The following is a 12,447-nucleotide window of genomic DNA, read 5'->3' as shown; positions in this document are numbered from 1 at the left end:
CCTGACCTCTAACCTGTCACCTCTCTCCCATGGAACGTAACCATGGAGACGGACAACCCTCGTAGTTTACCCGGCTCAAATCTGTGTTTGTATGTACTCTTACCTGTTTTTCTCTAATCTCCACCGCTCCTTGTTGCGTGCCTTTGTTGCGGAGGGTTGACCGTTAGACCAGTTTTGCTGTGTGATGCCAACGTTCACCTGTAGTTGACATTCGTCTGTGCCCTTCCTCTGATCTCCCGTTAGATCTGGAAAGTGAGCGACGCTAACACCGTAACACTTGAGCTGCATGTACTGTCGGTGACAAAGGGAGATAAGGGTTTTTTTTTTGTTTGTTTGTTTGTTTTTTTTTCCCCGTGATGCAATAAAAGTAATGTTTGGAATCCAGTAAAAGCTCAAGCAAGTGTGAAGGCTCTGGGCTTAGATTTCCTGCTACCAGGAAATCTGTCAGATAAACTGTCTAATGAATGGTCATTTTTAATGAGCTGAGCTGGTGAGAAATGTCTGCTAAAAGGCCAGGAGAGATGAGGCTGCAGTGTGCTGGCGAAGGTGCTGCATACATGGTTTTTCTGTCTAAAAAAAAAAAAAAGAAAAATCCACCAGAAGATGATGGCTGCCGATCCCGGTCAACCAGCCTTAGTCAAAGCTCCGATGCTTGTGTTTTGAGGTCATTTTTAAATTTTTCCCTGCAAAAATGGCAAAATGGATTTTGTTCTCAGTACCACGGCAGAAAATACACTGGCATTGAACAATTGAGGAAATCGGCAATTTGTTATTATAAGGAGAGACAGAGGATGACCTCCTGACTCTGAACGCTTATTTTACATGATTTTCAAGCAGACAGCTACAATATCATTTCCTGTTTAACCGTTCCCTTGAGATCAGCAGCTTTCAGCTTTCTGTCATGACACTGGGCCTCATTTATCAAATAGGTGACGATCTTTGGAGATCCATCTTCATTTTCAAAGAATTACTGCGTTTTAAAGGCAAAATCACAGATGTTTTGTTTCCTCAATGTTTTCCCGTCTACATATTTGACTCTGGTGACAATGACACAATTTCTGGATTGGCAGCAGTAATTTGTCATATCGTCATTTGATACTTCAGTTTATCAATCTGATACATCAGAGGGGAGGAACTGTCAAGTGTCAAGGATAATGTGACTATATAACTTTTGTAAATCACTTTGACTCCCAGTGAATCTAAGGCGGTAGAGAGATTGATGCCTGACTTTACTTGCACATTCCCGTAAATACTTGTATTGATTTATGGGCCCCATTTATTTACATTTTCCTATTTCTAATAAAAGTAAGCCCTTGTTTACCTTGCATTGAGCTCGATAAACGAGGCCCAGGCCTGCTTTGTTGGCCATCCCTCCAGCAGTGTCATCCGTGCCGTTGTGATTGCTAACTTATCCACGTGCACATTTAGGTCAGTTGGTCACAATCAATCGTGAAGGGTAACCTTCAAACGGAAGCAAGACAAATATTAGCCTTCCCTGACCTCAACAACTTTGATTCCTCCTGTTTTGCCTCATCAGGGGGACTGTGAATCTTAATGAAAAGCAGTCCTGTCACCAGAGGGCACTCATATGCTTTATTTTTGATCACCACTGCTTTTATATTTTCAACATGATGATGTTCGAGCTCCAAACTAGCGTCGCGCTATCGCTTGAGTTGGGAACTGCCATATCATAATTATTCCCTTTTTGATTTATGGTGTAGTAAGTACACTATATTGGCAAAAGTATTGGGTAACCTCCATGGTAACACCTTTTGGGGGCTTTTTAGGCTCCGGTGTGGAATCTCCGCATCATAAATCCATAGACACAGCAACAGTTTCTTCCTCCTTTGCAGGACAAGGTTCCACCCACTTTGCAACACTTTCAGACGCATTTCTGAACATTTCTGTGGCAATTTTTGTCCATTAGTCGGAAGAATACAAGACCGTTCTAGTTTACCCTTCAGTTGTTTGATGGGGTTCAGATGAGGGCTGCTTCTTCCTTGCTAATCTCATCCAACCATACTTTTATTAACCTTGGTCTGTGTACTGGGACCCTGTGTACAGAAAATGGCCTTCCAAAAATAATTCCCCTCAAGTTAAAAGTATCAGATAGATTCGAATTGGGTGTTGCTGGACGATCTTCCATTGAGCAAATCCCTCGGTGTAATTTCCACACGTGCCCACTCCTCCACTTGTTAGCTCCTCCACTGAGGTTGGAACTTTGTACTTATTTCGTGTGACCGACGATCTTGCCCTCTGACTTCTCGTGGAGTTTTTGTTCCTAAAACACTTCCATCTTGTAATGAGACCACTTGCAGTTCATCAAGAATATCTAGCAGGGAAGACAAGTCCCCAACTGACTCTTCGCAAAATCGGCCTGCTTCATATTTAATCATCAAATTCAGTTTAGCTCTTTGAAGCAAACCCACATCTCCTTCGACATGCTGTAATCCAATACTTTTGTCCATTTAGTGTATTTCACATCTTCCTCATCAGTTTTGCTCAGCGATAATCCAATGGCGGTTATAATATCCGATATTTACTTTTCAAAATAGATTGCAATCCATGTTTTTTGGGGGGGAACTCTATTAAGCTAAATTTCACTCTCAATGGCTCCGCAAAATGGTCCATTATTTTCACTCCCCGACAAAGCATCGCTCTTGTCGCCGCCATTGAACTGCCTCGTATAGCGGCTGGTCTCAGGCCCCGAACACATAAATGAAGGAGGGAATGAGAGTTTAATGGCCAGCATCCACACACTGCTGCAGCCGCTGGAGAACGCTGGCAGCTGTGAGATTGGTCCTTTCGGCCCAGATGGAGTGACCTTGTTGGTTTTCCACCTTCCACAGGCTCCCTGCAAATGCTTCTCCTCGTCCCCGCTCTACACTCCCCAACCCCCCCTCCCCACATTTCTGTGTTTGAACACACTGGACTCCAGACCCTTTTCATTTACTTGCTTTTCACCGGGCTTGGAAAGCTGTCTCCTCATACACTCTACTAATGTGTCTCACCTACTTAGCCATGTGGTTGCTCAACCTCTTTTCCTGTGTGTATGTTGTACGTGTGTCTCTCTCTCTCTCTTGCTCTCACACGCTTTTTGGTGTTTTTTTCCTCTGCTTGTCGTTGCTCCCTGTCTCTCTCTCTGTCTCTCTCTCTCTCTCTCTCTCTCTCTCTGTCTGTATCCTCTCTCTGCTGCCATACCTCTGCATCCTGTGTCTCCCTTAGTGGGGCAGTGTCAGGGTGTCAGAAGGGGGCAGCGACTGGGCATGGGGATGATGGGGGTGGGCCTTATCACAGTGACAGCATGAAGAGCATGACGACGGAGGGAGCCAAGGCAGGGAGATGGCAGGCCGTCCAGGGCCACGTGCAGTCTGGAGGATTCAGACCCAGCAAGTGAGTTTCACCTGACGTGCACCAAGCAACGAGGCGCGTCAAACTGTCGTGTAGAGCTCAGGGTTTTGCAACTGATTATCATGAGTGGCTTTCGGCAACTACTGATGCGACAGGTTGAAATGCCATATCGTATCACGTGAGCTTTCACAACAAAAGCTACATTTCCAGGTATGAAGCAAGATCCAGTCGACCACTGTCAAGTTGTACCAATACAGTATATACTGTATATCGTGTGTTTTACAATATTATATATACAGTGGAACCTCAACCAGCTACCCCTTTCACAAACCTTTCACGTTCCGCACAAAATTTTTGTTGAAAAGCCGCCTCTAGTCACGTACATGTTTTATTATGTGAACCATCTAGGTATGGATGAACGCACAGCTCTATGTTGTGCGCTGTCCCGATATTTAATCATTTTTGGCTCAGTGTAACTTATTGCGATAGTTGTGCTGTTTTTTTTTTTTTACAGCTCAAAGGCTGTAAACGCCCGAAACCCACCGCCCACATAAAACATGCTGTCTGCTCCATGACGGCAGATTGATTGAAAGGTGTTGTATGTGCAGCTGAACGTTTTGCTTACAGACACGCCTCTTTCAGTCACATGTCTAATTTCTGATAAACGTGGCAAAAAAGGTTTGACACGATGTATGATATGTACAATATGTACAATATCGGAGGGTCTCTTACGTTGAAAAAAACAACAACACTCAATGTCTGCAAGTTACGCCTCCACACATGCTTCTTCCCATCATAATTCTAACAGTAATAATAATATGTTTATAAGGAATGAAATAAGTCAGTAACTTAAGGTACAGCTGTATTTTAATAGACACTTGTGGCTAAGAAGCGAAACATGGAGAGTCTCCGTTGCAGAAACACACGAATGCAGTGAATGAACTGAGTGATAATTGAAAACAGCCTCTCAAATACCCATATAACTGCCCTTAATTTCTCATTATATTATTTTATGTAATACAATATCACTTGAGAGAAATTCGTTTGTCGTTGAATAAAAAGTAATACAGTACAGTACACGTGGAGCCTCAAATCATGTTTTTTTCTCAATAAGAACCCCAGGGCGTCACAGTTCTTGTATAGGAGGGTCTGAGTCTCCGACAGTAACTTGTTTGCGATGGTACAGTCGCATTCGCCCGTGTAGCTTGCCTTATAATCTGCAAAGAGGACAGCTCTGTTTGCATTTTTAAAATCATCAGCAGCTACTGTATGTTTATTGTTCTGACAAAGCAGGTCAATTTCAGCAGGGAGCGAAGTGGGGCTCAGGCGCCAAGGTGAGCGTGTGAGCGCAGCTCTTGATGTGAACCCAATAAGACCTTGAGCTGACACCACACTGACTCAAGTCTTTCGGCTCCGCTGCACACTGTAACCAAATTGGGACTGCGCTGCCTTGCGAGTGCTTCGACTAAAACGAAACACAGAAAACTGTAAATTCCACACAATGGCTCAAATGATGTGTCATCCATCTGGCGCCGAGTTAATGTGGAGTGCGTTATTTCACTCTCCCGTGACGTATGACATCACTGAGACGCTATATTCGGCTCGTACGAGGTTGTTAATTTTCAGCTGGGCGTGATTTTTGCACCTTCCTTTGGCACCTTGTGATTTTCTTCCAACACAACACATTCATGTTCGTCACTACCTCATCCTTCATCTGCTCAATTCCCACCCCCACCACCCACCCCCGTCCTTTCGTTTTACCCCTTCTCTATAATTGGTTTCTATTTTCGGGCATCCATAAGAGTCTCTGTGTCTTGTGTTTGTGTCTCGCACCCCATTTTCAGATTCTCCGCCATCGTCACCCTCTGCTGTTATCGCTCTCCATCTTACCGTTTGCCTGTACGGCCACTCCTACCAGTCTATGATTCCGGTTTCATTTTGACACAACCTCATATCACCCATTTTATCTCTTATGTGCGGCCATTAAATATGATTAACGGCGCACCGAAGACCAAAATTGCAAAATAACATCGGGTGAAGTATTGCGAAGCGGAGTAAAGTGAGGTGAATAGCTCTCATGACCTAATTCAGGTAGTCTGGGAAATGCAGTCAGCTGACGCTGGAGGATATATTTAGTCGACAGCCCCCCCCCCCCCCAAAAAAAAATGCACAGGTTAGTTTCATACTTATGAGTACATAAGATTATATGTCACACAGCTTTATATTCATCAGTGCCAAGACAATCTTAAAAGGGGAGTGGAAATGAGAAGTTGGCAGAGGGAGGGAGACATAATGTAGGCCTTGGTTGGCTGATGGGTGTCTCTAGAGAAGCAGCTTGTGTTTAAAAGACCCAAAAGGAGAAAGGATGAGAGGCTGTCAGATAGTTTTCACTCGTGAGTGGAGAAAAATGAGGATCTCTCATCAGAGCAAAAAAACCTCACCGGGAAGGCCCGGAAGCTGCAAAGCTACAAGCCAAACGTCGCAGAGACGTCCCGCGCTCGTTCGGACTCGCCGCATTCGATCGCCACCGCCTCGAAATACTCTTTCACGCAAGCAGCACGCTCACGGTGGGCAGACACGCAAGCTGCCCTTGCACGTGACACCGGCGCGCAGGGCGAGCGCACAGCCGGCGCACGGCTGGCTGACGCTGGCGTGCGACCAGCAGACGGCACACGGCGCTCACTCGGGTTGCACCTTCTACTGCTATTTCTGCTACTGCTGCTACTGCTGCTGCCTCACGTTGCTCTCCTTGTCTCTCCTCCTCCTCCTCTCTCCACTTCCCCATGATCCGCCCTCTGACTCCTTCCCCACCCATCCTTCCGCTTCCTCTACCCCCTTGCCAACATCAACTTCCTGTGTTGACGAACTTTCGATCCATCCTGACGTCAACCTGACGGTTTCTGCCGCGATTTCCTGCTGCCCTCTGTCACCTTGCCGCACCTCTGATGGTTCTGTCGCTCTCCACTACACATCCTGCCCTGAACAACTCACTCCCTCCTGCCCTAACACCTCTCCTACTTCCTCTTCCGACTCCTTCTCCTTCCATCGCCATGTCCTTTGCCGGCCGTGGCCATCTTCTCGTTCTCTTTCCTCCCTGCTCCTCTGCCCTCCCAGCTTTGGGGATCCGGTATTGTCCTACGCGTCCACTCTGGAACACATTCCCACTGGGCCGACTCGCCCTCGGACGCTGCTACGCCAGCAGAGTCTCCAACAGCCCCTCATGAACCCGCCGGGCTCTGGATTTGGCCATCCGCCCACCACATCCCAGAGTTTGGGACAGTTACACACAGCACCTGGACATCCTGGGGGAGGCGGGGCTGCTGGGAGAGGAGAGGCAGGTGGTGGCGCCGGCGAGGGCGGAGGTGCGGGTAAAAGAGCTGTTCCACGGACCGCACGAGGCAGCCCCGCAGGAGCGGGCGCCACTCGCTATAGAGGAGGCGGCGCAGGAGGGCGCTCGCGTGCCAATCCGGGCAGTTGGGATTACATGATGGACCAGATCCGGAATCGCGGTATGGACGTCAAATCCTTCCTGTGAGTATTTGCCTCATCGTGTTTGAGGAATCTCCTCATCCGTTGGCCCGTTTTATGAATGCGAGCGTGTGTAAATAAGTCTGAATGTAATGCGCAATTATGATATGACGTTATGATATTTCATTACTGACTAATTCTTAGCTCTACAATATGTCTAAGCATGTGAATTATTCTGTTTTAATTTATAACTGAGGTCCAGGGAAGGATATTACATCTTGCACTGTGCCCACTGACTTACCGTATGTCGGAGGTCGGCAACACGCGGCTCCAGAGCAGGCATGCGTCCGACTCAGTGCCTTCTCTCTTCTCAATCGACTTGAGAGGCGTTCAAAGACAGCCTCAGAAAAACGGAAATTAAAAATCACTTCACTGACACGAAGAAAAGCGAAAATAATGCGCCAAAACAAAAAATCAAGCGAGGAAATTACAAAATAAATTCTATGGGGGCGTTTGTGAACACACAACAAAGGAATGAACAACATAAACAATTCTGAGACAGTCCAGTCGCCTACATACATACAGCATGTGTTTCCTTCATAGCAAGTTTTATAGAAGGCTTTTATTTTTTTGTGGCGCCAGACATATTTGTTTTTGGTTTTTTGTTTTTTTTTTTGTCCTATATGCCTCTTTCAACATTTTGGGTTGCCGACCCCTGCCGTATGTGCATTAAATTTAGGTGGGTGTGAACGTCATTGGCTTTGCACCGGAACTTTGAGTAAAACATATTAGTCTTCATCATGTCACTTCTGTTGGGCTTCATACGTATACCATGCAAATTGTTGACGGATTAATTTGAAAGCAGATGATCCTGACGGTGGCGTGTTTGAAAAATCTGTAATATAAATGTTAATTCGACGTCGTTGACGGCGACAAGCATTGTTTTTGAGCTGGATCAACATCTCGTATTTGGCTGAGACAGGATATATCTCCCGCTGATGAAGATTACATTTTGTGTCAGAGATTTTGCGGTATGCAAGAGGAGGGGTGGTTTTTGATATCTTTTATGCAAATACAAAATGATGAATGGTAACGTGATTAATGAAATACTTAGACATGTTAATGCATGCGGCCTTGAGCAGTAATGACTTGAAGTCTATTGCACTGTTAATTATCGAGCAATATGTCAATATTGCTTTAAATTAAATTCCACAAAGGCTTGGAAACTGGTCAGCTACTTTCAGCCGCTGCTTTTTTTACTCCCTGATAAAATGTCCAGTGTTTACGCTGCATGCTCTGCTAAACAGTAACATCTGTTCAGCCCGTCGAGCGCAATTGTCTTAACAGGACAGTGTCACGAGTTTACAATATTCATGAGGTGTCACTGAGACTCTCTATATTTTATATTCATACGGTCCCATTCGCACACAATGTTATTTCTGCGCCGTCCCTTTGAATGACTATTAAATGTTGGGTTGGGGGGGGGGGTGTACAGAAGTAGGCCTAATCCATATTTTATGAGGTGTGCAAACTAATATTGGTCCAGCTTTTTGGGGCACTTGCTCACTTACGTGCTAATAGTAAACCCGGGAGAATGGTTGGGCTGCTAAGATGCTGCCATGTGTCTGCAAGGGCGCATCAGACAGGCCATGTGTCACTGCGCATCAGGATAAGTGCAAGTGTTAAGCAGCTGAAGCATTGATTTGATGTCAACAGAAACCATTTCGTCTCCAATATATTGTTACTTCAGCCCATAAGAGGGTGGAGTCACACGGGGGAGGCGGGGTGACGAAGGCATGAGGAAGGACGCTGCCGAGATGCAACATTCAATATCTTTTTTGTGCCTTTTGCGCTGATTCTGTGCTAGAATGTTTTTTTTTTTTTTTTTTTAAACATTAGTCTGGCTTTTTTTTTAAATGTAAAGTTTAAGGATGTGCGGGAATGTGAGAGTGACACAGCTGGGCTTGGTGCCTTCAGCACAATGAGCATTAGCAATGTAGCACATGCAAGCACCAAGGTCATGGAGTGAAAAGCCTGTTATGGTCAACTCATCATGTAAATGTGAGGCAGGGGTCATGATTGTTGCATTTTCTCGACAAGAGCAACACCTCAGATGATTGATGATGGAGCAGTGAAATAGGAAACGCAAGCCAATGTTCGAGTACGTTCATTTCAATCGCTGACAAACAGGTGAACCATTGCTGAGTGAAATTGTCAACGTCTTTGACTCATGCACGTCTCGTCTTTGAGCTGTTTTACCAAATGCATCTCCGGGGAGATACAACAGCGTTTTAGCCTTTAGTCAATAATTTGTCCCGGTGTCATTCATATCCATCTCACTTTATCTTCCTTTACTTTCAGAGATGTCAGTTCAAGTGCTTTGCTGAAGTGTAAATGCCTTCATCAACAAGCAATGGGGGAAGAGGAAGCCAATAACTATTCATTCTACTGTGCACACACTGTACCATTGTATTGAAGGGTGCACAGCAAATAAAAAAAAAAAAAAAACAGCTTTTTAAAATAATGAATTTCAGGGTTTGAATTTTGGCTCAGGCCTTCACGTGTAGTTTGCATTCCTTCCGCGTGCTTGCTTGGGGGTTTGTCTTCCGCTCCTGCACCTTCATGCAAGTTCAATGAAGACTCCAAATTGTCCGTAGGTGTGAATGTGGTGAGTGCCAATTGTTGTTTGTCTATATGTGCCCTGCGAAGTCCGCTGTGTTTGGCAGCAGCTGTTCCGAGATCCTAATTGGGACAAGCGGATAGATGGATGGATGAATTGGGAAGAAAAAAAAAAAGAAAAGTTGAAACGACAATGATTAGCCCTAAATGGAAAGTCAATGTGAACACAAGGAGCCTGTCAAAGGAAAGTGTGACTATTTTTCAGAAAGTTTTTGGAACTAATTAATATGTTTGTCCCGAGCATTTGGGTGTTATTCGAACAATTATTTTGGGTTGATTATATTTTGATGAGTGATAGCTCATACGGATGTTGGTGGTTCAGAGGTTAAGGAGCAGTTATTTGATTTGATGAGAAAATGCTGGGAAACTCATATGATTAATGTAAAAAAATTTGTTAAACCACATAACCTTTGCGGTAAAAAATATCACAATTGGGTCACTGTAATGCCAGTTCACAGCACAGCCATTTATAATCCTTTCGCTTTTTTTTTTTTTTTTAGGTTGTTTCTGAAGTTCGTTGGACAGATTTGGGTTACCACTTTTAAAAGTTTTTTTTAAGTGAGCAACGTGGGGCATCTTTGGTGAACAAGCTATGACTGGGGATGTGCCTTCATCTCCAAGGATGACAGAAAAGGTGGGAAACTGCCGCGATGTGTGTGCAGCGAAAGATGATTAACCACCTTAATCGTTTTGTGAGAAAAGCTCCGAATTGCATGTAAGAAAAGCAAAATTGCAAAGCAAAGGGGGGATAATATTTTTTACGGTCTTGACAGTAGCGTATTTTCTCAGCGGTGGTACAGTAGCGGCATCGGCGGCTTAAGCTATAGAAGCGTGGGTGCGTGTGGCAGTTGGCGGGGAGCGATGAGCAGGCGGGATGGTTAAGACGAAGGGGATAGGGATGCGAGGGATTTGCGGGAGGAAGTCTGGCTCAATAGTGAAGTGTGTGGAGGAGTGCAGCGTGGCGGGCGAGAGAGCGCTGACCCAGAAAGCGGCGACACGCGCCGAGCACCTCTAGACGCTATGTCACTCAAATAGAAACAATTAGTCCAGATCCTTGTAATGAGGCTTAATTTGACCTAACTGGCCAAAGTCGACGGCAGCCATGTTGGCTGGGAGGACATGTTTGGCGAAGATGTGCACCTGCGTGGATATTGCGTGGATTTGAACCACTCACTAAGTTTACCTTAATGAGTTCATGTCTGTGTGAAGTTACCCCTTTCATGCCCCCTGTAACTTGATAACATGATAAGATGTCCACTGTAGTCCACACTGTCCCTGAAAGGTTTAAGTTTCTAATTCCTGCCACAAAGACACTTTTCCTCTTAATTTTTTTTTTTTTTTTTAATAGCAGGGTTATGAAGAAAAAAAAAGTTCACCAAGCACAAGCCAAAGATTACTTAGAGGGGCTTTTGGGGAGGTCATGCACATCCATGCCAAGGCCCCTTCTGAGAAAGAACTCCCTTCCTCCAATCACCATTGGACAACTCCGTGCAACACCGACGTGGAAAGAGGAGTTTAGAACATTCAGGGTCAGCTTCCACCATCCCAGTTCCATCCATCCATTTTCTGATCCGCTTTATCCTCACAAGGGTCGCGGGGGGGTGCTGGAGCCTATCCCAGCCGTCTTCGGGCAGTAGGTGGGGGACACCCTGAACCGGTTGCCAGCCAATCGCAGGGCACTCAGAGACGAACAACCATCCGCGTTCATACTTACATTTAGGGACAATTTTTTGAGTGTTCAATCAGCCTGCCATGCATGTTTTTGGAATGTGGGAGGAAACCGGAGTACCCGGAGAAAACCCACCCAGGCCCGGGGAGAACATGCAAACTCCACACAGGAACCCACAACCTCTGCACTGTGGGGTCGACGGCCTAACCACTCGACCACTGGGCCGCCCCATCCCGGTTGAGATATTTTAAGCAGTAAGTTGATTCATTGATTCTTAATTTCCCTTCTAGTCCACGAAGGAAATTTCGTCCATTGCACATAGCTAGTTCAGCTATAGCAGAGGTTTGCGGTTGACTGAGTGCCCTAATTATTCACTTTTAATTTGGGTTGCATTTCAGGTTCGTTAATATCCTTCCCTGGACAGTGTTGCTGTTCTCTAACGTTGCAAAGTTTCTCTTAATCAGCATTTTCTTTATGATGGTGACTCGTTCCTTCTGATAAGGTCCAGAAATGTCATGTCACAGTGCTGCTGTCTGCCCTCACCTTAACTGATGTCTCTTCTCTTCTCCCCCTTCACTTGTGCCACATCTTCTGTTCCACGCTTTTGCCACACTTTGCATCTCTTCTCGTTTCTTTCTCTTCCCGTCTACGTGTGTCTCTCTTATCTGATTTTTGTTTTCTGGGGAGCCAGTGAAGGGAAGCTGGTGGTCCTATCTTTGGCCATCGGTGTGGCCGAGCAAGACGACTTTGCCAATATCCCTGACCTGCAGGAAACGCAGCAGCAGACAGTCCCGGCAGCCGGTCAGGAGCCACCCCTCGAGAAGAGGTACCAGAGAACGTTTGAGAGTGCGTGAAGTGTGTGTGTGTTAGGGAGAGTGCGGAGGATGGCAAATGACAGAAAGGCAAGGGTTCGATCTCGAAGAACAAGCTTAGCGAGGAGTTCTGCAAGCCAGCTAGAGGAGAGTCGGGGTTTTCTCGTGGTGAATCACGACACTTAAATGTTTTGTGATAAAGACTGTCGCTGGAATACCACCGCAGATAGACACCGACATCAAAAGAGATGATAGGGCAACCACACGCGGGGAAAAAGATGGCTGCCAATTTGACTTTTTTTTTTTTTTACTGGCTGATAATCATCTCCTGTATCACAATGACATTCTCCTCCGTGTTGTCATTATCTTTGTTGCTTGCCATTTCACTCCTGTCACCCCCTATAGTTAGCACATTTCCTTTGTATTTTCACGCTTTTATTATTCTAGTCTCTTCTCCGCTGCCTTTTA

At 45.5% G+C, this 12,447-nt stretch overlaps 1 protein-coding gene across 4 annotated transcripts in view; it reads left to right on the top strand.

The window, feature by feature from the left end:
- Nucleotides 1–12,447, top strand: part of syt7a (synaptotagmin VIIa) — a 77,229-nt gene that overhangs the window by 47,798 nt on the left and 16,984 nt on the right. For 2 of the 4 annotated variants that reach the window (XM_019857046.1, XM_019857047.1), the window contains 3 exons: nt 3,226–3,393; nt 6,466–6,882; nt 11,859–11,993. In XM_019857046.1, coding sequence (XP_019712605.1) covers nt 3,226–3,393; nt 6,466–6,882; nt 11,859–11,993 — 720 coding nt within the window. Of the gene's footprint in view, nt 1–3,225; nt 3,394–3,987; nt 6,883–11,858; nt 11,994–12,447 lie in introns of those variants that run through there. The other 2 variants (XM_019857048.1, XM_019857045.1) reach the window with 2 other exon arrangements.

The sequence above is a fragment of the Hippocampus comes genome, unplaced genomic scaffold (genome assembly GCF_001891065.2).
Source record: "Hippocampus comes isolate QL1 unplaced genomic scaffold, H_comes_QL1_v1.1 scaffold186, whole genome shotgun sequence".
NCBI classification, from domain to species: Eukaryota; Metazoa; Chordata; class Actinopteri; order Syngnathiformes; family Syngnathidae; genus Hippocampus; species Hippocampus comes.
The sequence above is the reverse complement of the archived record's forward strand: the minus strand, read 5'-3'. Positions and strand labels throughout refer to the sequence as shown.